Source organism: Lontra canadensis, unplaced genomic scaffold, assembly GCF_010015895.1.
Source record: "Lontra canadensis isolate GAN:19392208 unplaced genomic scaffold, GSC_riverotter_1.0 scaffold15, whole genome shotgun sequence".
NCBI classification, from domain to species: Eukaryota; Metazoa; Chordata; class Mammalia; order Carnivora; family Mustelidae; genus Lontra; species Lontra canadensis.
The window spans coordinates 25,036,966-25,063,658 of NW_022631009.1; the positions used below are offsets into that span (position 1 = coordinate 25,036,966).

Below are 26,693 nucleotides of genomic sequence, written 5' to 3' on the forward strand. Positions count from 1 at the left end.
AACCAAAGACTCACTTATGAATTCTGCTAAATAAGAATCTTTCAAGTCTTACCCTTTCTCTCTTTACTAATAGGCTCTTCTAGATCAGTGGTTCCCAAAACTTTTGGTCTCAGGGCTCCTGTGTTCTTTTAAAAATTATTAATAACTCCAAAGAACTTTAAAAAAAATATATGGGTTCTATCCAGTGATAAGCTGGTAAATGTTTAATAGCTGTCTCTCTGAGGAGAAAAGCCCTGATCTATAGGATAGTCCAATTTCTGTGGTATAAATATTGCCACCATGGCTTATTTAATCTACCAATGGCATTAATAATTGGCTCACAAAAATTTCTGGAAATTCAGCCTTTGGCTGTCATGAGCTGACTCTAGCACATCACTGATTGTATCTACCAATATTTACCTCATTAGAATTAAAAAAATTTAATTTGTGTAAGTAATAAACACATTTTAGTGAAAAATAAGTATTTTCAAAGACAAAAGGAATGATTAAGAATGGCTTTGTTTTAATCTTTGCACATCTCTTTAATGACTAGAGTAATTAACTAAGAACAATTGGATTCTTGTATCTTTTTTTTCATCCATTCTGTTGCCATATTGCTGTTTGGGTTGAAGGATATGAGGCAAAACCGGCCTCACATAGATATGCGGTTGGAAAAGGGAGGAATATTGTAATAGCATTTTTAGATAACTGTGGATATTCTTTGATACTATACCAGAACTTAAGAAGTGGTGGGTTGTTAAAAGCTGGTGACAATGTGAAATCTGAAACTATATCAATGCCTTTTTTGGATAACTCCTTTATGTTAAAATTCATTGAATTATATTGTGCTACAGTGGATCTTTTACACATGCATGAATTTTGACTCCATCAAACCTAAAAATAATCTCAAAGACGCCTACAAGTCCCTGGACCATACTTTGAGAAACCCCATCTTAGTGGAAGGAAGTAGAATAAAGATTTATCTCCCCACTAGTATAAAGTCCCCCATTCCATCTCTGCCTCTTAGAAGATAAAAGTGTCTATGGTTGGTCTGGATTTCAATTAACATCTTTTTCCCCCTCTGGGGATATTTTGTTAAACAGGAAAACCCTTCATGTATGTCAATGCTACAGACCTTGATGATCCAGCCACTCCCAATGGTCAGCTTCTTTATGAAATTGTCATCCAGCTTCCCATGCTCAACAACATCATGTACTTTCAGATCAACAACAAAACAGGGGGAATTTCACTTACCGTAGACGGTAAGTCGAGTGACGCCCTCATGGGACTGTCTGAGTCAGAAAAAGGAACCTAGATCTGTGTTACCTTTGGAGATGTTTCCTTTTTTCTTCTTTCCTACTTCCCATAGGATCCCGGGAATTGGATCCATTGAAGAATCCTTCCTACAATTTGGTGGTCTCAGTGAAGGACATGGGAGGCCAGAATGAGAATTCTTTCAGTGACAGTACATCCGTGGATATAATAGTGAAGGAGAATATTTGGAAAGCACCAGAACCTTTGGAGATTGTAGAAAACTCAACTGATCCTCACCCCATCAAAATCACTCAGGTAGTGCCCAAGGAGTGCTTTGAGGTCACTAGATAAATGGCCTTACTTTGTGGAGGTCCACTCTCATGGTCTTCAGTGATATATTTATTTGGTACATTTACATAGCATAATTATAAAACAAACTAAGTAGACAAAGTCTCTGGCCCCAAGACTCTGGAGTTTATTAGTTTATTATCATGGGTAAACTCTGGTCTTTACCAGCCTGGGTTCAGATACATACACACACACACACACACGCGCGTGTGTGCGTGTGTGTCCATGTGCACAAACTTTAAAAGAGAACTTCACTCCCCTTCCCCTTCCAAGTAAATACCACTAATATTTGTTTACTGTCAGTAATATAGTATAGTCAGTAGTATAGGATATGGCTGCACTGGGGTGGGTTGTATATGGTGTACAATGTATGTAATATGTATACATATTGTACATATATGTACATATATGTACATATATTGTACACATATGTATTTATGTACATATATATGATTTGAATAGGAATTTGTAAATATTTTTGAAAGGTTGTTTCTTATTCTTATGAGAAAACTTTATCCAGTAGACACATCCGATCATAGACTGAGGGACAGACATATGACTGGCTAAGAGCAGTAGTCAAGTAGGCAACCTGTACCCTTGGTACCATCCTCCCACAACTCCACGTCTTATGTGTCCCTCCTTTTCATTCACATGTCTCCCTCTTCCCACCCCCATGGTGGGAGCTCTTACCGTGGGTCCCCTCCTACCTTTGATCCTGGAAATCCATTCTTGGCTTCACCCAGATCTTATCTCTTCTGGAAGATCAGGAAGCTCCTTGACATGAAAGCTGTGGGTTAGTGAAAGAGCACTGATTTAGAAGCAGATGACCAAAACCATGTGCCTGCTCCATTATTTTAATGATTGATCATAAATAAGCTATTTAACTCTTCTGAGACCCAACTTCTCATCAATAAAATAGGGATAACAGCACCTCTCTGGTTGTTGTGGAGATTAACTCAGAGGTAATATCTGTGAAAGTAGATAAAATGTATCAATGTTATGAGTCTCAGTTTGTAGTTCCCCTAACGTTTTTCTGAATGGGTGTTGTTAAGGGGGCACTGGAATGGCCCATCCCATCATACTTATTGTCTATCTTAAAAGGATTTTTAATTGTTGAAATGTTGAATTAATCAACTTCACTTTAAAGGCATGGGTTGGGGGGGAAAATGAAAGCAAGATGTATTCAGTTAAGAAAATGTGTCAGGACTCACAGCCATGAGAATTTCAGACTTAAGCCTTTACTAAAGTCTTATTTATTATTTAGGTTATCTCCAGAAGGACTAATAAATGCTAGAAAGAAAAAACATACTTATTTGCTCTCAAGGCTCTTGAAGTAGAGAAATACTAAGGTGCTACACTTGATACTTAGGCCTGGGGGAAAGTGCTTTGGGTGTCTTGAATCCCAAGAAGAAGAATGGAGGGGGACAGCTCAAGAGAAAAGAAGTCAGACTGAATTTTTAGGATACAGGGGAACTCCCTTGGAAGCAAGAACACAGTCTTTGGCTTGGACAGAAGGTGGTGCTTAAGTAACTAACAAGGGACCAGGGTGGCTCCTCGATGCCCTTCCTGAGCTGGTCTAAGAGAATAATTAATTCAGATAGTTGTAGTGCTTGGGCAAGTCACTTAAACATTGTGGCCTAGGTTCCTCATTCATAAAATGGGTATAAATAACAAGAGTCTCCATCACTCTACCTCACCGGGCTCTTTGAGGATTTAATGAGATTAATACTTAAAGGTGTTTCGAATTCTATCTGGCTTGTGGCAAACCCCCAATAGGTGTTATTATTAGTATTAGAGTATCAGAGAGGCTGGGCTTCTGTCTCTAGCAAGTGGACTGATCTTACTATTGAGTTTACTTATTTTTTGCCAAGTTGTTTACAAACAACACTAGGGGTTGGCAATTATTCTTATCTCTGAAGTCTTTAAGACTAAATATTCAGGGGAGGGATGCACTTTCCTTAGGTACGATTTGTCTTGCTTAAATCATGGCATGGAGACAAGGTTAGAGTGTCTCCTGTTGTTCTGATCATCCTCACTGGGGAGTTTCAGGAGCCTGTCATGCATCTCGGCTTTGTTCTCAGATAGTAGCAACTGCAAACTACATTTTATTTCTTAAATGGATGTTTCATGGATAGGAAGGATCCACAGTCAGACTTCCAAAAGAGCAACCCACAGCCCCATTAGAGGGTTCACAAGGAATTTCTTTAGAGAAGAAAAATACTCCTGTATGATTTTTTTGAGCACTATAGCTTGGTAAAAGAAGAAGAAGAGGCTTATTTTAGTTGAATATGAAGTAGTTATAGAAAACCATAGACATACAAACAAGATTTTTGGAAATTTCAAATTGAGAACCAGAGAAGTGTTTCTTCCTTTCCAGTTCTCTTGGTCCTGATATGTCTCTCCTGACCACTCACTGTGGGCCTTACAGGTGCAGTGGAATGAGCCAGGTGCGCGATACTCCCTAGTTGACAAGGAGAAGGGGCCAAAATTTCCATTTTCAATTGACCAGGAAGGAGGTATTTATGTGACTCAGCCCTTGGACCGAGAAGAAAAGGATTCGGTGAGTAAATCTGGGAAGAGTTTCACGGCCAACAAAGGCAAGACTTCTGTGCCCAGAGACAGCTTAGGGCAGAATTGATTTTACTTAAAAACGACAACAAAAACCCCAAACTGTGTTCTGAACCCCAGCACATGATTGCTTTCAAAGATAAGAGAGCACCCCGCAGACCTGACCCATTTTATCTTGTTTCCCAGTTTGAAGTAAATTGAAAATAAAGGGGTAGATTAAATAACTGTTTTCTCTGCCTTTTAACGAGGATGATGGAGGAGTCCTATCTTAACATTGATCTTCCTGTTGTAGTATGTTTTTTATGCTACAGCAACGGATGAGGGTGGAAAATGGCTTTCAGTACCGCTGGAAATTCGTGTGAAAGTTAAGGACATTAATGATAACCCACCTACATGTCCATCTGCAGTGACCGTATTTGAGGTCCAGGAGAATGAAAATATAGGTAAGAAATGGCTGCTGCTCAAAGCCATGGACAAAGCATATGGACTGTCCTCTATATGTTACCTCTTTAATCCCCTTCTTGTCTCTACCAGGTAAAAGATAGGGAGGTAAGTGTGATCGGGGATCATCTGTGCATGTCTGGCACAGCAGAGAGATTTGAATGCACTCTTGGAATCACACAGGTACAGTATTTCGGCTAAAAAATATATCTGGGAAGTGTTCTTAAATTGGCGCTTTTGAAACTACTACCACCACTGTGCCCATCATTACTCCCACTACTATTATTGTTACTAGTACTACTACTACTACTATTACTTCTACACCCTTACCACTACCACTGGCACCATAACCACTTATGCCAGTATCTTGTATACATATATAAGATTATCTCACTTGCAACGTTTCTCCGTAGACTCTTATTTGCCTTCTAACAATCTCAGGAACAGATAAAATCTCATCAAATTTGCTAATAATTCAGATAAATATTTATATCCAATCTCAGATACCCTGCAGTAAGCAAGCACCAAAAATGCAAGTTGACTTTTGACCCTTGATCTTCCTCTCTAGGAATCAAATAATAGCTCAGGAAGCTAGTTGACGAAGTTCGAGTCCTACCTCTTTTTGTCCTTGCAAGTCTTTTTGACCTGCTTTGTTGGGTGTCGTATGGTAGCTACTATGAGAGCCACTCCTAGGGCTCTGCTGTCCTTCTGAGTAGATCCTTCCTCCCATGCCTTGTGGACATTCTCATCATTTTCTTTTGATCATTCTACTCTTCTTACTACACATTTTTGACACAGTGGGTGCTGTTCTGACTGCACCTGTTCCTGTGGCTTGTTTGCCCAATGTGCATGTTTTATTTTGTTTTGCTTTCTTGCTGTCAGAAGTCCTATAGAGGTGACCTGTTGTCAATGTGTTCTGCTTAGGGCCTGTCTTTTTCATTTATTCTAATGCTCACAGCAGCAGGAAAGGTTACATGACAGCTTGAAGGATTTTAGTTAATTACAAGGAAGAATCTTCTAACAGTGATGTTGTGTAACAATGGAGTGAGTGACAATAGCCAAGAAATACTTGTGGCATCACCCTTTTTGAAAACCTCTGAAATTTCTGGTCTATGATGCTGAATGAAGGCAGAATTGAAGAACTTTCCAGATGATCCCTCAAGTCTCTGTGTATAGGGCCTAACATTTGGTATATTCATTATCTATTGTTGCATAGCACAGAGCCCCCAAACGTTGTAGCTTCAAACAAACATTTATTATATCACGGCATCTGGGAGTCAGGAATCAGAGGGCAGCTCAGTTGCATACCTTTGATTCAGAGGGAGAGCTTGGTGGGAGTAGGGGGCTGTCAGAGAGATCTTGAAAAATGGTGAGCAAGGTAAAAGGCAGTATTTTTATAACCTAATCTCTGAAGAGGCATCCATCACTTTCACCATATTCCATTGATTAGAAGTGAGTCACTAAGCCCAGCCCTCACTCAGACAGAGAGGGTTACACCAAGGAATCAATTTGTAGGGGATCACTGGGAACCATTTTAGAAGCTGCCTACCTTTGGGAAGAGGATAGTACTAGTTTTCTGAGACTGGAGAGGAAGTCATTGTGGTAGAATAAATTGTTTAGGGTCCCAGAGAGCTATTCGCCTCTCTAAAGGTGAGAATTTATTTTGTGACAAAATCTCATCAAGTGTCGAATTGTAGACTTAATGGACCAGGAATTCTCATAAATCAACAGAGATTGAATCTATTCTTTATATTTAGCCTAAAAGAAGTGCAAAACCACGTCCCTGCCCTTTGGGGGCTTACTGTCTAACTCAATAAAATACTAAGTTATTCCCTAGTGTGTTGATATTCTCCTCTTTGGTGTCTTTTATTAGCCAGAACCTGTGGGACTCGTGTTCCCGTTTTAGCAGTGCCGATATTAATTCTGAAATCCCACTTGTTACCAAATCCTACGTGTTCATACAGAAAATTTAGCTTCTCATTAAAAACCGCACCTCCTGAAAGTATTTCTGAGTGCCCCAAGGGATGCTGTAAATACCTCTGAGTCAGTTTGGGTTGCCACTCATTCCCAGCCTTTGTCCCTCAGAGACCTGGCCCTCCTTTTACTTCTGGCCCATCCAAAAAAGTTCTCTGCTCCCATGGGAGGCAGCCTCCCCTGGATTTTCCCTGGTCACTGATGTCAACAGTCCACATGTGCCTCTGACAATGGAAATTTTCCTGTGGGGTGGGAGAAGAACGGTGTCCTGTGTGTCACACTCACTTGCTGAGAGGAAAGGTCCCAAGCAGGGCTGCTCCAACTCCAAAGATCACAGAATTTAATAAGATACTCTTTGATCCCAACCCAGACACTTAAGGGCAGGTGCATGCCACAAAGGTGACGTGGTTGGAATGGATTCAGCAAGAGCAGCTGCTACTCTGTTAGATAAATATTCACCTGTGCCCTGTTGACCATTATGCTCCCTCCCCAGCCCACGGGACACGTCTACATGGCTCCAGCTCCATTACAGACATAACACAGGCACTTCCTTACCTCCACCCTCAAAAAAAAAAAAAAAAGAGAAAAGAAAAAGACAATGCCACCAATTTCCATGTAAGGTAGTGAATGCAAATTGACTGGGGAAGGGATGAAACCTAAATCCACAACTGGGATATATTCACGTTTTAGCCCCACGATGGGATTCTTGCTGCCTGTTGGAAAACCATAATTGTCATTTCACAGAGCAAGATGATCCAGAACCTATTACAACTCACCCAGGACTGGAGGGAGCCGTGAGTCATAGCCTCTGCCTTCTGGAACTCCCTGGACCAAAACACTCACAGGGATAAAACACATAGAGCCATAGACCACAGCAGGCGGGGGATGTATGCTTGTTTTTGCCCTCTGTCATCTTCGGGGTAGGGTCAGTCCCTGCAGTTGTTGCATACAGCTGCTTAGAAGCAAGCCACAGTTGGCTTTTCCTCATCTAACACCAATTGTCTTGTCTGTCAGTGTCCAAGGATGGCTGTAACAAATCACTACAAACTTGGCTTCAAACAACAGAAATGTATTCTCTCACAGTTCTGGAGGCTGGAAGTCTAAAATCAAGATGCCAGCTAGTAGAGAATTTTTCCCAGCCTCTTCCAGATCCTGGTGGCTCCTGGCATTCCTCGGCTGCTTATGGCATAACTCTGGATTCTGCCTCCTCCTTCATGTGGCCACTTCCTCTATGTGTGTCTTGTGTCATCTCTTCTTCTAATAAGAACATCACTCTCTAGATTTAGGCCTACCCTAAATCCAGGATGCTTTCATCTCAAGATCCTTAATGAATTACATCTGTAGAGACTTTATTTCCAAATAAGCCCACATTTGAGGTTCCAGGTATACATGAATTTTTGTAGGATGCTATTTGTTATGGGCTGAATTGTGTCCCTCCCTAAAATGCATATGGTGAAATCCTCAACCTCAGTATCTCAAAGGGGAACTATTATTGAGAGTTAGGGTCTTTAAAGAGGTGGTAATTTAAAATACTGTCACTAGTGAAGGTTTTAATCCAATATGACTAGTGTCCTTCTAAGAAGAGAAAATCTGGACTGGACACATATGGAGGAATGACCACGTGAAGACACAGGGAGACAGCCATCTACAAGCTGACCTCTTGATCTTAGACCTTTAGCCTTCAAAAACTGTGAGAAAATATATTTATGTTGTGAAATCTACCCAATCTATGGTACTTTGTTACGCTGGTCCTATCAGACTAATAATATACTGCTCAACACACTACATTATGGAAAGAGAAGAACCAAATAAATGTAAGAACTTGATTCACAGCGCTTTCTAGGGACATGCTTATCTAGTGAAACCCTTTTGAATACAGTGGATTACATAGAATCTGTAATGGATGGATTGCTTCTATTCTTTCTCCACAGGGAGCAATATTGGGACTTTTACTGCCCACGACGAGGATGAAGAAAACACTGTCAATAGTATTTTAGGATACAGAATTGTGGATCAAATCCCCAAATTTCCCAAGGAAGGACTCTTCCTGGTCCAAGCCTACTCAGGAGTGTTCCAGTTAGCTGCACAGTCCTTGAAGAAGCAAGATACTCCACAGTACAACCTGACAGTAGAAGTGGCTGACAAAGGTTAGTGTCACATTTGCTGTCAAAAGTGGAGATCCTTGTTGTCCTTCTAGTTGTGCTTTGTTAGGCTGCCCTGGTGCTGGGCTGTATTACAGGATGCCATCTTAGAGCTCTTGCTTCCTTTGTAAGACACACATGGAGCACAGAGGCACTTGGTCCAACATAGTAGAGGTCAGACTTATAGCTCAGGCAACATTATTGTGTTGGTTCCAGTCCTCTGAGAAGCAGATGCCAAGAGGGGATTAAATGTATAAGGATTTTATTAGGGAAAAGAACCATGAGAAAAAAATGGGGGGGGTATCCGGAGAGGGCTGGGGGAACCATCAGACCATGGTACAAGCCTAACCCTCAATGAAGGAAGGCTGGTGGGAGAACAACAGACCACTAAGAGTTAAAAAAAAAAAATTGGCCAAGGTCACTGGGAAGTCCAAAGTTGTCCATCGAAGGAATCTCTGATCTCCTAGAACATGCCTGTCTTGGCCTGCCTGTCTTGCCAGACACTGGCTGGGGGCAAGCCATGGGAAGAAGGCCTCCTTGCAAACATGCTGCTGGGTTTCAGAGAACAGTATGGGGTGCGGGGGAGGGGGGCATTGTCAATTAAGATCCCTGTTGTTGGAGGTTGGCAAGGCCCATTCTCATGGATGCGTGATCATGAAATAGAACATTAATTGTGTTTTCCAAATCTCCCTTTTGGACTCTAAGGACCCTATTATTTGAAAGTGGAGGAGAAATGCATCTTTGGGGAAGTTCTATCTTCTATCAGCTCTCAGCTGGCCATGACTTCTGTACAATTTCAAAGCAAGTGTTTGTTAATCTTTGTTGGGTCACAAGATCCTTTGAAGATCTGATGAACACTGTGCATTCTCTAACGAATGCACACATTTTAGGACAGTTGTGCACAGACATGCAAAAACACATGTATTCAGAGCCAGATTGATTTTAGGGACACACACACTCCTAGGTTAAGAATCTTTCTTTGAGTTAACAAGCACCCAATCTTAGATGACCAAATAGTTCAGTAATCGTGCCAGGAGTCACAGATTATACAGGTATGAAGAGGAAAAGAGCATCATTTCACACCACTCCTCCCATTTCCCCCTTTGCACAGATGTTGACATACTGAAGAGAACTGGGTTTTAACAGGCTCCCAGTACAGACTTTGGAAGTTAGTAATTTGGCAAATAGTGAGGGCCCAATATACCTAGAATTTTGTTAAGAGGTACAACAGAAGTGAGTATAAGTCATCCCCTCTCATGATGAATGAACATTTCACACCATTAGCCAACCATTCTTTTTTTTTTTTTTTTAAGATTTTATTTATTTATTTGACAGAGATCACAGTACGCAGAGAGAGAGAAGGAAGCAGGCTCCCCGCGGAGCAGAGAGCCCAATGCAGGGCTTGATCCCAGGACCCCGGGATCATGACCTGAGCTGAAAGCAGAGGCTTTAACCCACTGAGCCACCCAGGCACCCCATTAGCCAACCATTCTTTCAGCAAACAGTTACTGAGCACTTACCTTGCATGAGACACCATTAAAGCTATTGAAGATACACAAGTGAATAAGACCCAGGGTTTTTCCTCAAGGAGCATTCATTGTAAAAAGGAGATGGACATGTGAATAAATAAATTACAAGAAACATGTACAAGGAAATGAGGAACTCAGTGGAGGGAGAGAGCAGGTCAGGCTTTCTGGAAGAGGTGTCATTGAACTGAGTTTTGGGGGATGAATATGATGTGTTACAAAATAGTGCAGGGCTTATGGAGAAGAAATTCTATCTGCAAATGCATGGAGACATGAAGTAAGGTGAGGCTCTAAGAGCATAAGGTGGAAATCAGATTACAAATTGTCTATGTGAGTATATCTATAGAAAATAGGGAGCAAATAGATTTATACATAAATATATATGTGTGCAGAAGGAATTCAACATTCAGTTGTGCACTACTATAGCCTAGAGACTGGGCTTAACTAATACAGTTTTACATAAAATCAGGGAGGGCTTGCTACCCAGGAGGCCACATGACTTACCCAAGTGAGCTTTTTTTGGTTTTGTTTTTCCCCAAGTGAGGTGTTTTTTTTTTTTTTTTAAGATTTTATTTATTTATTTGTCAGAGAGACAGAGAGCACAGGTAGACAGAGTGGCAGGCAGATGCAGAAGGAGAAGCAGGCTCCCCGCGGAGCAAGGAGCCCAATGTGGGACTTGATCCCAAGACTCTGGGATCATGAGCCAAGCTGAAGGCAGCCACTCAACCGACTGAGCCACCCAGGCATCCCTCCCCAAGTGAGTTTTGTGCAGAGCAAGGAGCCAGTGAGTTCAGGTCCTGGAAACCTCCCCCAACCCCCAACCCCACCCTGACCCTTGTTAGTCATTCTTGTTCTGAGGACTGATCCTTGCTTTAATCAGCATCCATTATTATAATTCAATTAGATCACAAGCCTGGCCTCCTGTCTGGTACATTGGACACCATCTCAGGAGTTAGACTGCCTGAGTGCATCTGTCAAGATCCCAGCAGGAAGCAGTTTCTCGAAAGGAATAACCAAGAGGAATTTAAAGAAGGGATTTGTAAAGGTTGTGGGCAGGGTTAAGGGAAACCAAATAGAGGTGTGAAGTGCAAAGGACAGCCTCCCTCCACTGAGGTGTGAAGGGGCAATCAAAGGAGTATTCCCCAAAGGAACATGCCCTCTACTTTTGCCTGCAGAAGAGGCTGCTGGGGGAAACTACCCCTGACCTCTCTCTTCCTGCCCCTCCCCCCATCTCCTGGTCAGGGCTGCCATTGGCAGCAGCCAGGATGTCCAGATGCAGTTACTTGGGTCAGCCTCCAGGGACACTGAGTGGGGTGGAAGGGTGGAGAGTGGACAGAGAGGGCAAAGGGAGCAGGTGGATTTGAATTCTGGCTTGACCACTAGTTAGTTGTGTGACCTCGGTCAGGTTACCTAACTTCTCTATGCTGTGTGTCCTCATTCATGAATGAAATGAGGATGATCATAGTGCCTAAGTCATGAAACTCGTATGACAATGCAATGAGTAATGCTGGTAAAGCACTTAATACAGTGCCTGGTACACAGAGAGTGCTGACAATTTGTATTATAACAAGAACCCCAGTTCTGTTGTTATCTACATTTTATAGAAAGACTAACTAAGGCACAGAGAACTCAAATGACACACAATCTGATAAGCTCTCAGATATCTGATAAGTGGCAGAGTCAGAACTCAACAGTGGGACTCCTGAGCCCTGAGTCTTAGCTATTATACAACACAGTATATCATGGCTTAGAGCCACAGTGACCCCAACAAAGAACCTGTCATGTTGTTTCTCATTCTGGATATTTCCCTGGGCACCCCATCCTCACCTGTATTCTATGCTCATTTTGGACCTAGCTTGAACCTGCTGTCTCAGACTAGATCTTTGAATTGTCAAACTCACCCCTCAAAACCTGTGTCATTTTCTGTGAGCTCCTTCTGACCCTCTCTTGCCTCCCACCGTCTGAGTAGCCAAGCCTCTTGAAAGGCGCTAACTGTATTTGGAAGAATTTGGAGGAACAGGCACCCGACTTTCCCAGTGTAGAGGACAGAGGAGATGCAGCATGGTAAGGGCTGGAAGTGTTCAGAGAAGGAAAGATAGCTGGCTGGGAGACTCAGGGAAGGCTTCTGGAAAGGCAGTTTTGCATTGGGTTTTGAAGCCTATATAAGTTTCACTAGTTAGAAAAGAGAGGTTGCTTCATGGGAAAAACAAAAGCAAAAAAACAAAACAAAAAAAAACAAACAAAAAAACCTAACCAGTCTTGATGAGGAACAAGCCTTACCTGGGAAGGGGCAGATGCCCAGGGAAGCTTCTATTAGAGCTTTTCCAGCCTCCTTTTGCTGACCTGCTTGTGGGGAGCAGGTGGGGAGCAGAGAATCCTGTCCCCCACAAACACTGCATGTCCATGGCAGAATTGTGGCTGTGACTGTCACTTCCCTTGCCAATGTATTTCTTACAGATTTATCGTTTTAACACATGATCTTTGATGAATGTTTTTGTGATATGACTTTGATTTTCAGATTTCAAAACCCTCTGTGATGTGCAGATCCATGTTATTGATATCAATGACCAGATCCCCATCTTCGAAAAATCAGATGTAAGTAGTTTTCATCTGTTGTTTTTTCTTTGTTCATATTACTTGACCCTGACTTCTGGGATAAAGTCACAGTGAGTAGTTAGGAAAAATTCCAGACTTTAAAGGTAGCTTCAGTCAGTACACTGGTGACAAATCCAGGCACCATCTTCAGTGGAAATCTTCAGGGAACAATAGAATTCACTGTTAGAGTATCTGGGAACATCTGCTTATAAACTTCTACCAATGGCTCATTTCTTCCAAGGGCTTGCTTAAAAGCTGCAATGGCCATCTTTGTCAGATTTAAAGGAATTGAATGGCTACTTGCATTTTGTCCTTATATAATACGTGACAGTGAATGGATTACCACTAGGTCTTAAACAAGCATTTTCAGTCAAAAACTTAATATTTGGAATACTGGTGACTTAAACTCTTTTTGTAATTACTGGGTAAAAGAAAGAGAGAGGAAAAACTGACCTCTTGGTTAAGCCAAAGAAGAATGTGCTTAAGACATTTGCAAGAATTAGGAAAATTGGGCGGAAAGAGCAGAAGAAAAAAGATCAGTTGAGAGAACATCAAGAAAAACATTCACTTATTTTGATGTGGGCTTAAAACTTGGGGTGGTTTTACCATAGCTTCCCTTAAAAGGGAGATCTCTATTTCTTCTGGAGCAGAGAGAAACCCATTTGACTAGATTGTTATGTCATGTTTGAAGTCATTTAAGGGATAGCCCAGAGCCTTGTGATGATTATAAATCAAAATAGGGACAAAGCTGTGACAAAGAAAGGGAATTGATTTATGAGAGGGTTTGGGCAGCAAGAGGTGTGACTGAATGTAAGGGGTTGCAGGCTCTGGGGGCCCTCAGGCATGAGATAAAGAGCCCATTCCTTCTCAGTCTCCATGAGCCCTTCCTTGGCTTGTGGTTTTCTCGCATTCCATCAAGATAGTGGTTTTACACTGAGGATAAGAATATTCTGCTTTGGGAGCTGGAAAGCAAATTGGGCCTTAGAGAGAGCTGGTAGGCATCTGTCATTACTGCAGGCCTCCCTCTGGGCTCTGCCTGGTAGCATCTTTAAGATCATTATGCCAACAGAGATAATTTGGGGGATTTTCAGTGCAGTGGTGGGGGTTGGTGTGGGCCAATGAGCAAGAACACAGGCTTTGGAGTTGGACCAGCATGGACCTGAGTTCCAATTCTCAGACTCACTAGTTGTGAGCTCCTGGCTGGGGTTTACTTCTCTAATCCTTTGCTTTCCTGCCAAATGGAGATGACTTGGTAGGGTGCTTTGTTGCTTATCTTTCCTGAGTCCTTATCATGTGCCAGGCATTCAGGGGGGTTACATGCTTTATCTCTCTCAATCACCACAGCAAACAGGATGTTGGTTGTATTGCTATTATTTCCATTGACAGATGATGAAACTGAGACTTGAGGAAACAAGGTGACTTACTTCAGGTCACCAGGCTACTAAGTGGCAAGCTGAGGGTTCATCCCCAGGCTGTTTGATTCCAAAGTTCAGGCTCTTAACCTCTCTTCCTTGGTGGGTTACAGATTAACTAAAAGAATATATATGTGAAGTGTCTGCTGCAATTTAGGTACTCAGTACATAGTAGCTATTGATTTATATCATCACTAGTATAATAATTGTAGTTAATAAATATATTGGATATGAGAAGGGGAATCTGTATTAAAATCCTACCAATAGCTCCCTGAGACATGTTCCTTGGTGCAATGGATATCAGTCTATGAGGATGACTGATGTCAAAAATCAATGGCCACATCTTTATTGGTAAGAAAACATGCTTGGTAAGTGTTAATGCAAACTATGATTTGTGTTCATTGTGAATCCAAAGAGACAGATTTACCCCTTGGCAATTATGTTTGATGACAATGGACATTCTTATTTCCTTCCCTTATTTTTTTCCTAGTATGGAATCTTAACCCTTGCTGAAGACACAGCTGTTGGGTCCACCATCTTGACCATCCAGGCCACAGATGCTGATGAGCCATTCACTGGGAGTTCTAAAATCCTATACCGTATTACACAGGGAGACAGTGATGGACGACTGGGGGTTGACACAGATCCCCAAACCAATGCTGGATATGTCATAATTAAAAAGGTAAAGAGCCCCTTTAATGGATTTTCTTCTTTTTTATAAATCAAGTTTCTTATGACGGTGCAAGGATTAATAAGCAGGGGTAGTGGATTAGCCTTAACCTCTCAGGTGTGGTGAGGGACTCCTAGCAAACACATTCATTCTTATCCTCCTGGAAGACAGAAGGCCAAAATTCTAGTTCTGGGTCTGTTGCTAACTGAACAAATAACCTTTGTGGAGAAGAGGTAGGGTTGCCATATAAAATAGATAAAATATAGGATAGACAATTTAAAAAAAACTGTTTGTTGTTTACCTAAAGCTCAAATTTAACTAGGTGTTCTATACTTTTATTTGTTAAATTCTGGGAGTGGGGAGGTTTTGTTGAGGGTTTTACCTCTCCTTTTACTAATGTGGGGGTATTAAACTGGATGAGCCCTATGAGCCCTTAAGGCTGTAGACCCTCTGTTCTAATGTGCCTTTAATAATGACTGGAAATCAGTAGATCTCCTTTCAAGGTTTAATAGACTTATCCTTTCATCCTGTTCTTCCTGCCAGCCCTGTACTTTCATCTTTTAGGATATTGCTAAGCTCACTGGCTCTCACATTATCTTACCTTCTGTAAGGACTAGGAAGTCTAGAGCCAAAGTCTTGATTACTATAGTATCTGCTTCTTTGTGTAGGATCTTTCTAGCCCTCCCTCAATCTACTCCCACTCCCCACCATATACCTCTAAATATTGACCTTTTTCCCCAAGGCTGCCTCATCTATGCTTTAGAACATGTAAATGGTTTACCAGAACACTCAACAGGAAGCATTACTCAATGTCATCTGATATATTCAGAACTATAAGGGGTCAGAGTTATAGCAATAGTGGATCTGTAGGCATGGTTGGGTGTTGAAGGTTTATAGGGCAGTGTGCTAGAGGCTGCAAAAAAGGCTCAGGAGGAAAGTTTTGGTTCAGAATCAAGGAAAACTAATAAATGTAATTTAAAATAAAGGAAATCTGAAGAGGAAGACAAAGTAGAATAATTTCACAGAAGATGGATAGAAACACGGGGAGAAAAGTGTTAGTGCCAAAGCAACCCCAGGGGCAGAGTGTTGGGTTCTGATCCTATTATTACCATAGACTTCACTTCCAACAAAGGGCTGCAGTGGTGAGGTCTGTGTGAGGATCGACTGAAACTATTAGCATCCTGTGTCAGTCTGACATTTGGAAAAGGACCAGGGATGACTCCCCCTACCCTGTTCACGGCTGTCTACGCGGAGAAGAATTGCAGAAGGATCAGATAAAGGAAAGGGCAGTTTTCAGAGTTGGCAGTGGGTGGTCCAGGCATCATGCTGGATCCTTTCCCAGAAGGAGGGGCAGACAGCTCCCAGTTTCTCCCTGGACCAGAGCTCTCTAGTCAGCTAAGATAAGATAGAGACCTGCCCATCTCAGTATGAAAGATTCCCATATGTCAACATTTTCTTGTGGTGTCTTGTTGTGAGCCAGCTTAACTTAATTTGACCACTTGTGGCTAATGGAAACCTTTAGCCAGATGTTGGTGACCCCAAATGATTAGTGGTGGGTGCGAGTTGTGAGTTGCCTTCCACAAAACCTTGATATGAGGAGGCATGTTACAACTGAGCAGGCCTCTGACCAAAATCCTTGTCACATCCTTATTGTTTTGTGATTGTAGTCCTAGTATCTGGAATGCTGCTGGGCATATAGTAGTTTGAGAAATATTTGTTGGCTGAATAAATAATTGAATTCTATCCTATACACAGTTATTAACAGACAGACACAAAAACAGTTATTGAACTTGTGCTTTAGGCCTGTAAAGTCCTAGCTCTCTGTCCTTCCGGCACTGTGATAACAGTATTCTAGTGAGAGGATTTGTCTGATTATCCAAAGAAAAGGAATCCCAGACAGAGACAGAACAGAACTGAAATTCTAGAACTCTGAAGTGTACAGACGACTGGACTAGCCAGATGCTCACACTCTCGTTCAGGTGATGACTGAGAGATTATAGTATATTTTAAACCAAACCCATGTCTTGGGTAGCACCAATATCACCACGTCCTCTCTTTGTAAGATCACTCTGCCCATGAACAAACCTTACAGTGCTGCTTGAGCCAGTTGTAGCTCAAGGCCTGCAGTTGCTGCCTCTGGAGTGTGCATCACTGATTAGGTTCTCTTCATCACGAAGCAGCAACTGGATCTAAGGTGTGGATTCTTGATTAGGATACCCCCCGTGTTAACCACCTACCCTTAGGATGTCTGTATTCACTATGACAGATGCATGTGTTTATACTCTTTGTAGTGTTTTTCAATAAGTTAGACTCTATAATATGGTTACTGTGTATGACTTAGTTTCGAATTCCCTATCCATTTGGCTGCTAGGGGACCACCATTGCTTTGAACCATTGTGTTAATTATTTTTTAATGTGTAAAACTAGTTTAAAAACACCACATAACACAAAATCTATCCTCTTACCTTTTATTGCGTACCTTCCTTTTAAACACACTGTTGTAGAACATCTCTGGAGCTCTTTCTACTTGCATGAATGAAACTCCATGTTCCTTGAACGGCAGCTCCCCCTATCCTACCCTCCAGCTCCTGGTGATCGATCACCTTTCTACTTTTTATTCCTTGTAAGCTGGACTCTTCCAGGTAGCTCAAAGAAGTGAAACCAAATCTCATTTCCCCTTCTGTGACTGGTTTATTTCACTTAGCTTGATGTCCTCAAGTTTCTTCTGTGCTATAGCATATGGCAGGATTTTCTTCTCTTTTAAAAAAGGCTGTAAAATTTTCTACTGTGTGTATATACCACATCTCCTTACCCATTCATTTGTCAGTTGACCTTTTGGTCGTGTCCACCTCTTGGCTATTGGGAATAATGCTGCATGATCATGGGAGTGCAAATATTCTGTTTTCAGTTCTTTGGGGTAAATATCCAGGAGTGGATTATGGGAGGATACAGTTGTTCTAGTTTTCAGTTTTTGAGGAACTCCCACGTTGTTTTCCACAGCAGTTGCACCACTTTACATTCCTGCCAATGGTGCAGAAGGGTTCCAATTTCTCCACATCTTTGCCAGCACTTGTTTCTTTTCTTAAATTTGATAATGGCCCTCCTAGTAGGTATGGTTTTGATTTGCATTTTCTTGATGAGTCATGATGTTGAGCATCTTTTAATATGCCTGTTGGCTAGTTGTATGTCTTCTTTGGAGAAATGTCTATTGAAGTCCTTTGCCTAGTTATTTCTAGGCAAAAATCAGGTTATTATTTTTTTTTATGCCAGTGAATTGCAGGAGTTTCTTCTTATATGATGCATATCACCTCTCATCAGATATGTGGTCTGTAAAATAATTCCTCCCATTCTGCAGGTTGCCTTTTCATGCTGCTGCTGATTTCCCTTGCTCTGCAGAAGCTTTTCAGTTTGACGTAGTGCCACTGGTGTACTTTTCCTTTTACAGCCTGTGCCTTTGGTGTCATATCCAGAAACTAAGTTTCTTAGTCACCTTTCTATCAGCAACTGTTCTCCTGAATTACAAATGTGCTAATTGCAGGTAAAATTTTCCAAGGAAGCCATATTGCCCAACTATAGTCAGCTCTACTTTATGGAGCATGTCTGCAGACCTTCTCCTTAGTGTCCCACCCTGACTACAGCCAAGGCAGAATTAAGCTCCACTGTATGGATGAGGTTCAGGTCCCCCAGCCATGGCAGAGCTGGGAACTTGACCCCAGGCCCCTGACTCTTCTAGGAAAATGATTTCTGTTAAGGCTTGTTGTTGCCACCTACTAGCCCTGTGACCTTGATCATATGCGGTCTTCTCTCAAAACCTCAGTTCTCCCATCTGTAAAAATAGGTAAAATGGTTGCACCATCTTTTTTCTTTTTTTTATTTTAAAGATTTTATTTATTTATTTGACAGAGATCACAAGTAGACAGAAAGGCAGGCAGAGAGAGAGAGGGGGAAGCAGACTCCCTGCTGAGCAGAGAGCCCAAAGCAGGCTCCATCCCAGGACCCCAGGATCATGACCCAAGCCAAAGGCAGAGGCTTTAACCCACTGAGCAACCCAGGAGCCCCAATGGTAGCACCATATTTATAAGGATGTTGGTGGATTAAATGTGAAAATACATATACAGCTCTTAGCACAACACCCAGAAAACAGTAAACTGAATAAATGTCCAGCACTATTTCAATTCTGATTAATTCAAGCTAGGGTGGAAGCCAGGTTTCTGCCTGTGGGCAGATGTGCTCTCCCCTCTTGCTGAGGGGGCCAAACCTGCCCAACCCAAGGGTCCAAGGGTGTGGACCAGGGACTGCTGGCTCAGCATCTTTAGGGGAGGGCCTGCGAATCAGTCATTTTAATATGTGCTCAGCAAAGAGGAGAAGCCCTCCTGTTTTTCTCCTTTACTCTCCTACAGCCACCGCACCTCACTTCTGACACTACATGTGTGCGCTTTCCACACCAAGCAGTTCTTTGACACCAGCCTAGAGTCCTGTGATTTAACTCTATTCTTGCATTACCCACCTGGAGACAAGGCAGACTCCTGAGGTTGAAGGCTCAGTTCCACTAGACTGCCTTTTCTTTAGAAGCCAATTGCAAATCTCAGGTTGTCCCCTATACTTTGGAGCCACTGGCTATAAGTCAGCTCTATGACTCCCTCCTTGGGTCCCACCACTTGCTGAGGCAGCTCACAGAACTCAGAGAAACACGGACATTGATCAGTTTATTGTATTGTGGATATGATAAAGGACATAGGGGGACAGCTAGATTAAAAGATCTGTAGGGTGGGGGGTGGGAGGTTAGGGGAACCAGGTGGTGGGTATTGGATAGGGCACAAATTGCATGGAGCACTGGGTGTGGTGCAAAAACAATGAATACTGTTACGCTGAAAAGAAATAAAAAATTAAAAAAAAAAAAAAGATCTGTAGGGCAAGGTCTGGAAGTGTCCCCTGGGCAGGAGCTTCTGCCTACTCTTGAGTTATGGTGCCCTATTCTCACACAACATGGGCTATGTTCACCAACCTGGAAGCTCTCTGAACTTGTGGGATTTTTATGGAGGTTTCATCATATTGACAGGGTTGATCATTAACTCAATCTCTAGCTTTCTCTCCCCTTCCTGGGAGGTGGGGGTGGGGGCCGGAAGTGTTTGGTCTTTCTGGGGAGCAGCCTCCAGCCTGAAGTAACCCAGGAGCCTATCAAGAATGGTTTCATTAGAACAAAAGGTTCTCTTCCCACCCTGGAAATTCTAAGGGATTTAGGAGCTCAGTGTCAGGAACCAGGGACAGAGAACAATATATGTATTTTCTATTATTTCACTCTGAATCACTGAGTCTGATCCTTACATGGCTGCTGCCATGCTAAGGAGCTAGAACTTCAATCCTTGAGGAGCAGAGAAAGGCATGGGGCACAAGACTGACAAGGTCATATTTGCATTTTAGGAAAGTAAGTCTGGGAGCAGCCATGTAAGGGTCCCTACCACCGACAGGGAGACCAGTTAGGAGGGGGTGTCAGTGTTCTTCCACGTACTGAATGGAAGAACAAATGAGAAAGGAGCAGCCTGCCATTGATCACGGTGCCTAACTTTCTCACCAGGAAAAACACTGAGCCATTGATCTTCTAGGGAAAAAAAATCAGAAATGAAAGATGCTGAATTAGCAAATGATCATCAGTAGAACTTAATCAAGGAAAAGCCTTGTCAAACCCTGTGTATTGTTCATAACACAGGGATTTGCCTGCAGAGCCAAGTCAAGAGACTTATCATGGCCTCCTGGGATGGTTGTGGGTCCCATCTGATGAGACATATTCATCAAAAACATGCTGAAAAACGTGCATGGGCAATAATTCTTCACACAACTGATTGAAAGGTCAGACTCAGTGATTTAGAGTCAACCTGGAGGCAGAGATAGAAGTTCAGAGGGAGAGAAGTAGGGACTGGGGATATGTAACATTGTCCCCAATGAGCAGTGATGAGAAAAAAGGGTATGCATTACTTTTCCAAATGACTCTTAAGCTAGTTAAAAAAGGTCAGGGTCTGAGAATTCAAAAAGACCAGCCATGATAGAGAAGTGACATTTTCATTTAAAGAAATTAAAGCTAAATTTCAAGAAGGGGACCCCAAGGGAATTATTGATAAGCCAAGCAGGACTCAAAGGCATAGACTTCCTGCTCCTGATACCCGTTTGGCCCCAAGACCAACATGTTCTAGCGGCCAGAGCACTGGGTGGCAGTAAATACCGAGGAGGACAGCATTTCCAAAACTTGTTTCATCCTCAGCATCACGTTGGCATGTGAAATAATAGAAAATACATATATTGTTCTCTGTCCCTGATGACACAGGTTTCTTCCTCTTTGCAGACATAGTGTCTCGTTTCTTTACCCCCCCACTTCTGGGGGCCGCAGTGATGGGATGGGAAAGCCGGGGATGCTACTGAGGATCTGTTTGGTGTGAGGATGGGATGCATATCCTCTGCCTGAGCACACAGAGAGTGGAGCTGTCTGCCTGATCCTGGGCTTGGCTGGACCAGCAAGTTGCAGAGAGGGCATCCTTGGCCCACAACACAGGCTTCCTCCAGGGGCTGCTCCTTTCTGTTCCAAATACCAGGCTTTCTTGGTTTGGTACCCCTGCCTTCATCCCCTGAGTGAAGAGTAGGGAGACCTATCAGACCAGTTGGTGGTGATCCTAAGAACCTCATGGAACCATGGCCTGCAGACAGTGGGTGCTTATTTCTGGGAGCAACCTCTTTTTTATATCTCATCTGGTTTAGAAAATTTTATATCCTTATATTTTATCCTGTCAGTTGCTTCTTATTTTCTATCTCAAATGGCCTTGAGTCTTCATACATAATTCTTTCTCTTCCATATGATTGACCTTTCTATCGTACTTTCTATTCAACTAGATATTGGGTTATGATGTTGTGTGTGTTTGTGTGTGCATGGAGGAGAGGGGTTTTTGGAGAATAGGAATTTTCTCCAGAATGTCTTTTCCACTGGAGCCCTTAAGGGCCCAAGAAGACTGAGTTCTTCTGATCTTTCTATCTCTTGACTAATACACAATGTTTACTATGTGCCAAGAAAGAGAGGAGAAGCAAAGATGAGTGTAACATAATTCCTCGTCTCAGAGAACTTGTGCTCAGTAAGGATCTAAAATAGAAAACCAAGCAATTAAAGATTACAGAGGATATAGAGCTTGTCCATTTGGGTAGGAGGTGGGGATCAGATGTAGAAAGGACTGCATTGAGCCAACTCCTGCCTGAGGGCGAGAACTTCAGATGTTAGGGAAGGGCAGGCCAAGCTAATGCAATCAGGTGTCAAACTGTCTGTGAGTTTTTCTCTTCTTGAGTGGATATTACCATTTCCATTCAACGAATGAGAAACTGATATAAATTAAAGTTAAAAGACTGACAGCTCACCAAGAGGTCCTGGGTCTTACAGGCCTGGGAGAGTGAATCAAATAGTGTAGTTCCCATAATCCATAATGTACTTTTTGGGTTTCACTTTGGTTTCTTTGTTTTTGAGGTCCTGGGTACCATTGAGACAGTGACTATATCCTCTCCCTAGGAAAAAACTCACATGTGCACCTAATATAAATATTTAGATTTTGGTTTCTAGGGCTTCGAAGATTCCCAGCAGACTTTTAATCCCAGATGAGAGGCCCAACTTTAGGGGCTATTCTTCTTCATCAGGCCTTTGGACTAGGATCTTTTCCCCCTCATAGAATCATGGACTCAATGCCTTGAGAGAGAACTTAAAAGTCACATAAAACCAGTTGCTGAAACGCTACAGAAGTTCTTTCTATGCTAGCCTGTCACATGTTGTTTAAGCCTGTTCTTGGAAGCTACCAGAGTTGGGAATTTACTGTTTTTTTGAAGCCACTCCTTCTGTCCTGGGTAGCCCTGTCAAATTCTTCTTCAGAGTACACTCACTTGGTTTCTTGATTCTTGATTCCTGGCTCTGTCCAGCATGGTCTGTCACAAGAGCAGATCCTCTATCTTTCAATTTCTCTGCTAAGCTCTCCTACCCTTTAGACAGATAAGTTCTTTATTTTGGGGTTTGGATCCTGAGGTCCCTTGGAAATCATTCTCTATACATTGTGGATGTCTCTATATAAGCCTTTCCCCAGTTGTCTTCTGAGAATTTTCTTGAGAGAATTAGTAAGTTTCTGCTGAATAAATGAAGTATCCTAGGGTTATGTAAATTTAAGGGATGCTGCATTGATTTCCTCTGCTAGGAGAGTCGTAATGCATATAGCATTTTAAAGTCTCTGATAAGTCCTGCAGTTCCAATACTATGGCTCTGTTATCATTTTGAGAAGTAGGTTTTCGCTGACACCAAACTGAGAACTGCTGTGCTATTAAAAAAAAAAAAAAAGCATTTATTTATTTATTTTTTTATAAAGAGGGAGTAGGAGGGCAGAGGGAGAGGGAGAGAGAGAATCTTAAGCAGGCTCCACGCCCAACGTGGGACTCAATCTCACAACCCTGGGATCATGACCTGAGCTGAAAGCAATAGTTGGACGCTTAACTGACTCAGGTGCCCCGTTAGGAAGCTTTTAAAGGACTGTTGGGAATGAATCTTTTAAGGGTGCTAATCATCCCCCAAATTAATTTTTCCTCTTTTTTTCTCCTCCCTATACAGCCTCTTGATTTTGAAACTGCAACCATTCATGATATTGTGTTTCAAGCAGAAAATCCTGAGCCTCTTGTGTATGGTGTAAATTACAACACCAGCTCCTCTGCCACGTTCAAGCTTATTGTGACAGATGTGAATGAAGCACCCGTATTTTCCCAGCGCATATACCAAGCAAAAGTCAGTGAAGATGCGGCTGTAGGCACTAAAGTGGGCAATGTGACTGCCAGGGATCCGGAAAATCTGGATATAAGGTAGAGGAGAGCAATGCTGGATAGGGCTAGCTGTGCTGGGACTATGGCCAGTGGGGAGGAGCAGGGCTGGGAGGGATAGAGAAGCTGGTCTGACTCCAGGGTTCTCCCCTGAGAAAGCAGTCATCCAAAGCTGTATCCCAGGGCATGTGGTGAACTTGACCTTGGTTCCAACAGTCGTCAGTACCCAGGGGGCATCAGTGAGAAATCAAGCTCAGGCAAATGGGAAGCATGTCAGCTTCCATCCTAGCCCACTCACCACAAATCCCAGCTGAGAGCTGAGTTCAGGAGATGGGTACAAAGACTGGGCTACCCAAAGCCAGGCTCTGTGTCTGTACCAGCCATGGGGACCAGGGTGTGGGGGAGAGTTGCAACCCAACCCCTAAGGTGGACTGAAGTTCTTTCTAGACAGGGAGAATGAAGCAAAAGGCCAACTGGACAGACTTGCCCACCTGATAGGGTTAAAGGAATCTTCTGGATATAGACTGTCTCCGTTATGTGGTTCTCCAGACAACAGGTCTGGGGTGACAAGACTCATTCCAGAGCCCATCTCTGGAGAGGCTAGTGCTCAGGCTGAGGTGGTTGAACAAAATGTGCAAATATTTCCATCTTAGCAATTCTCAATCATTTTTTTCCAGTGCAATAGGACCTACATGGATTTGTCTTAAACATGTACAATGATAATTTGCCCATATCTGAATCAATATCTATAACCTCTTTAATATTATATAGTTAATAAGCACCTAGATAGGGTTGGAGCCTGGATCTTCTGCTTCTGTTTTGCCACCTTAGCACTACTGTCTGTGGCATAACAAATACTTCAGCTTAAACCATTGAATGTGCTTATGAATGACAATTCCTTAAATTTCTCAAACATTTGAGGGAAGTATTGCCTCCTGGTGAGCTGTCATTTAGGTACTTGGAATCACCTCTAAGACCTTTTTCTTTGTCTGTCCTAGAGTAAATTTCCCACCTGTTTCACTCTCTATGTCCCATAAAGAGAAAGGTAATAGAGAAAGAACAGTAGGGGCTACGCTGTGTGGTTTAGTGTAGATACTACTGTATCCATCAGAATCACAAAGTATGATGGGGCACAAAATGTTTATAATTTACAACCATTTATTTTTTAATAAATGCTTCTGCCTTCTTCATGAGAATGCTATAACAATCACTAGTCAAAGACAAGTGAATAAAAATTTGAGTTAATGAGTGGGGACAACAAAATCATTTAAGAAAAGTTCTTGGATCGAGGAAAATGTATACCGTAAATACTATTAGATTTAAATCAGGAAGATAAGGAAGAAGACACAGAAGGAGAGTGTCCTGTAAGAAGACAAATGAGAAGAGTGTTTTAAGAATGAGGAATAATCGATCAATAGTTCTGATTCTAGTAATAAGTCAGTTGAGAATTAAGGCTGACTCCCAAGTTTTTGGCCTGAGTTCATTCTTTTTCTCTTGGCTATGCAAACTCATAATCCATCAGAACCCAGCGGTGCTTTAAAATAGTAGATCAGATCACAGGACTCCTCTGACAACCCTCCAGAGAGAAATCCCAGATATGTACGATTTCTTCTTCATCACCCGTACACATAGCCCAATAGTACAGAGCATACTAATATGAAAAAATTAATCTGATGAATGAAAACATACTGACTTTTTAATCATTCTCTTACTTCTGGACATGTAGGTTGTTTCCAGTATTTTTTTTTATTATATAAAATATTTTGAACCTATGTATGAATGTTGTTCTTTTCTAACTTCAGTTAAATTGGTTTTTATTGGGGGACAGTTTCCAGAAGTGGTATTGTGTGGTCTGAAGACATAGACAGCCTTATGGCTATGTTGTTTTGCTTCCCAAAAGGCTGCCCTGATTGATTTTCTGGTGGTTCTAGGCTTATCTCAGATCTATCTCTCACACACCTGCCAATGAGTTCCACTGAAAACACAAATATGACTAAATCACCTTCCTGCTTAACAGCATTCTATCACTGCCCATAGCTTCCCATGATCTGGCTCCTTCCACCTCCCAGGCTTCATCTTTTGCCATCCACTGCTTCCCATTTTTATCCCAACACAGCTGGAATGCCTGACTGCCCCACACCACCAGGCTAGTCCTTGGCCTCTCCGCACTAGTTCACACAATTGCTCTTGCTTGAAGCATCCGTTTTCTTGCCTTAGTTAACATCTTCTGTTTCAGAAAGAGTTCTCTGGGAGACCTCAGGGCCCTTCTCATTGTGTTTGCCACATTTTACTGGCACTCTCTATTTCTGTGTCTGTCTCTTCCACTGGCTTAAGAGCACCCTCACCCCACTCTTTTTCTGGTAATCTCCACTCTTGTTCTTTTTTTTTTTTTTTTTAAGATTTTATTTATTTATTTGACAGAGAGAGAAATCACAAGTAGGCAGAGAGGCAGAGGGGGAAGCAGGCTTCCCGCTGAGCAGAGAGCCCGATGTGGGGTTTGATCCCAGGATCCTGAGATCATGACCAAGCTGAAGGCAGAGGTTTAACCCACTGAGCCACCCAGGTGCCCCTCCCCTCTTGTTCTAATTCCTGATGTTTGCGAAGCACTCAGTAGATGTTTGTAGAATGAGCAATTTAGTGGGCCACCAGCAGCCTCTGAGTACCCACCCATTTACCTAATATCTCCACCCCTGGGCTTCGAGTTTTCTTATAGGGAGTGGTTGGCTAATCAGTTTTAAAAGATGCTTCCAGGTTGTTTTAATTGGAATCCTTTGATTTCCAGAAAAGTTTAACTCTTTTCCTCTGGAGTTTGTGACTATATCTTTTTGATAAAACAAATAATATTAGGACTCTGTAAGGATACACTAATCCTCCTTTTGAAGAGGGACCGTATGCCAGGAAAGCATTAATCATATAAAATAACCCTTAAATATGCTCTAAGTGATATGCAAGGGATAAGGCTGAC

General features: G+C 42.2%; 1 protein-coding gene across 4 annotated transcripts in view; it reads left to right on the forward strand.

Moving 5' to 3' along the window:
• CDH17 (cadherin 17) overlaps positions 1 to 26,693 on the forward strand; it is a 74,079-nt gene that overhangs the window by 34,898 nt on the left and 12,488 nt on the right. For all 4 annotated transcript variants that reach the window (XM_032858705.1, XM_032858701.1, XM_032858702.1 and 1 more), the window contains exons 6-13: positions 1,083 to 1,241; positions 1,349 to 1,548; positions 4,010 to 4,141; positions 4,442 to 4,592; positions 8,496 to 8,711; positions 12,750 to 12,826; positions 14,729 to 14,920; positions 23,526 to 23,770. In XM_032858705.1, coding sequence (XP_032714596.1) covers positions 1,083 to 1,241; positions 1,349 to 1,548; positions 4,010 to 4,141; positions 4,442 to 4,592; positions 8,496 to 8,711; positions 12,750 to 12,826; positions 14,729 to 14,920; positions 23,526 to 23,770 — 1,372 coding nt within the window. The remainder of the gene's footprint in view (positions 1 to 1,082; positions 1,242 to 1,348; positions 1,549 to 4,009; positions 4,142 to 4,441; positions 4,593 to 8,495; positions 8,712 to 12,749; positions 12,827 to 14,728; positions 14,921 to 23,525; positions 23,771 to 26,693) is intronic.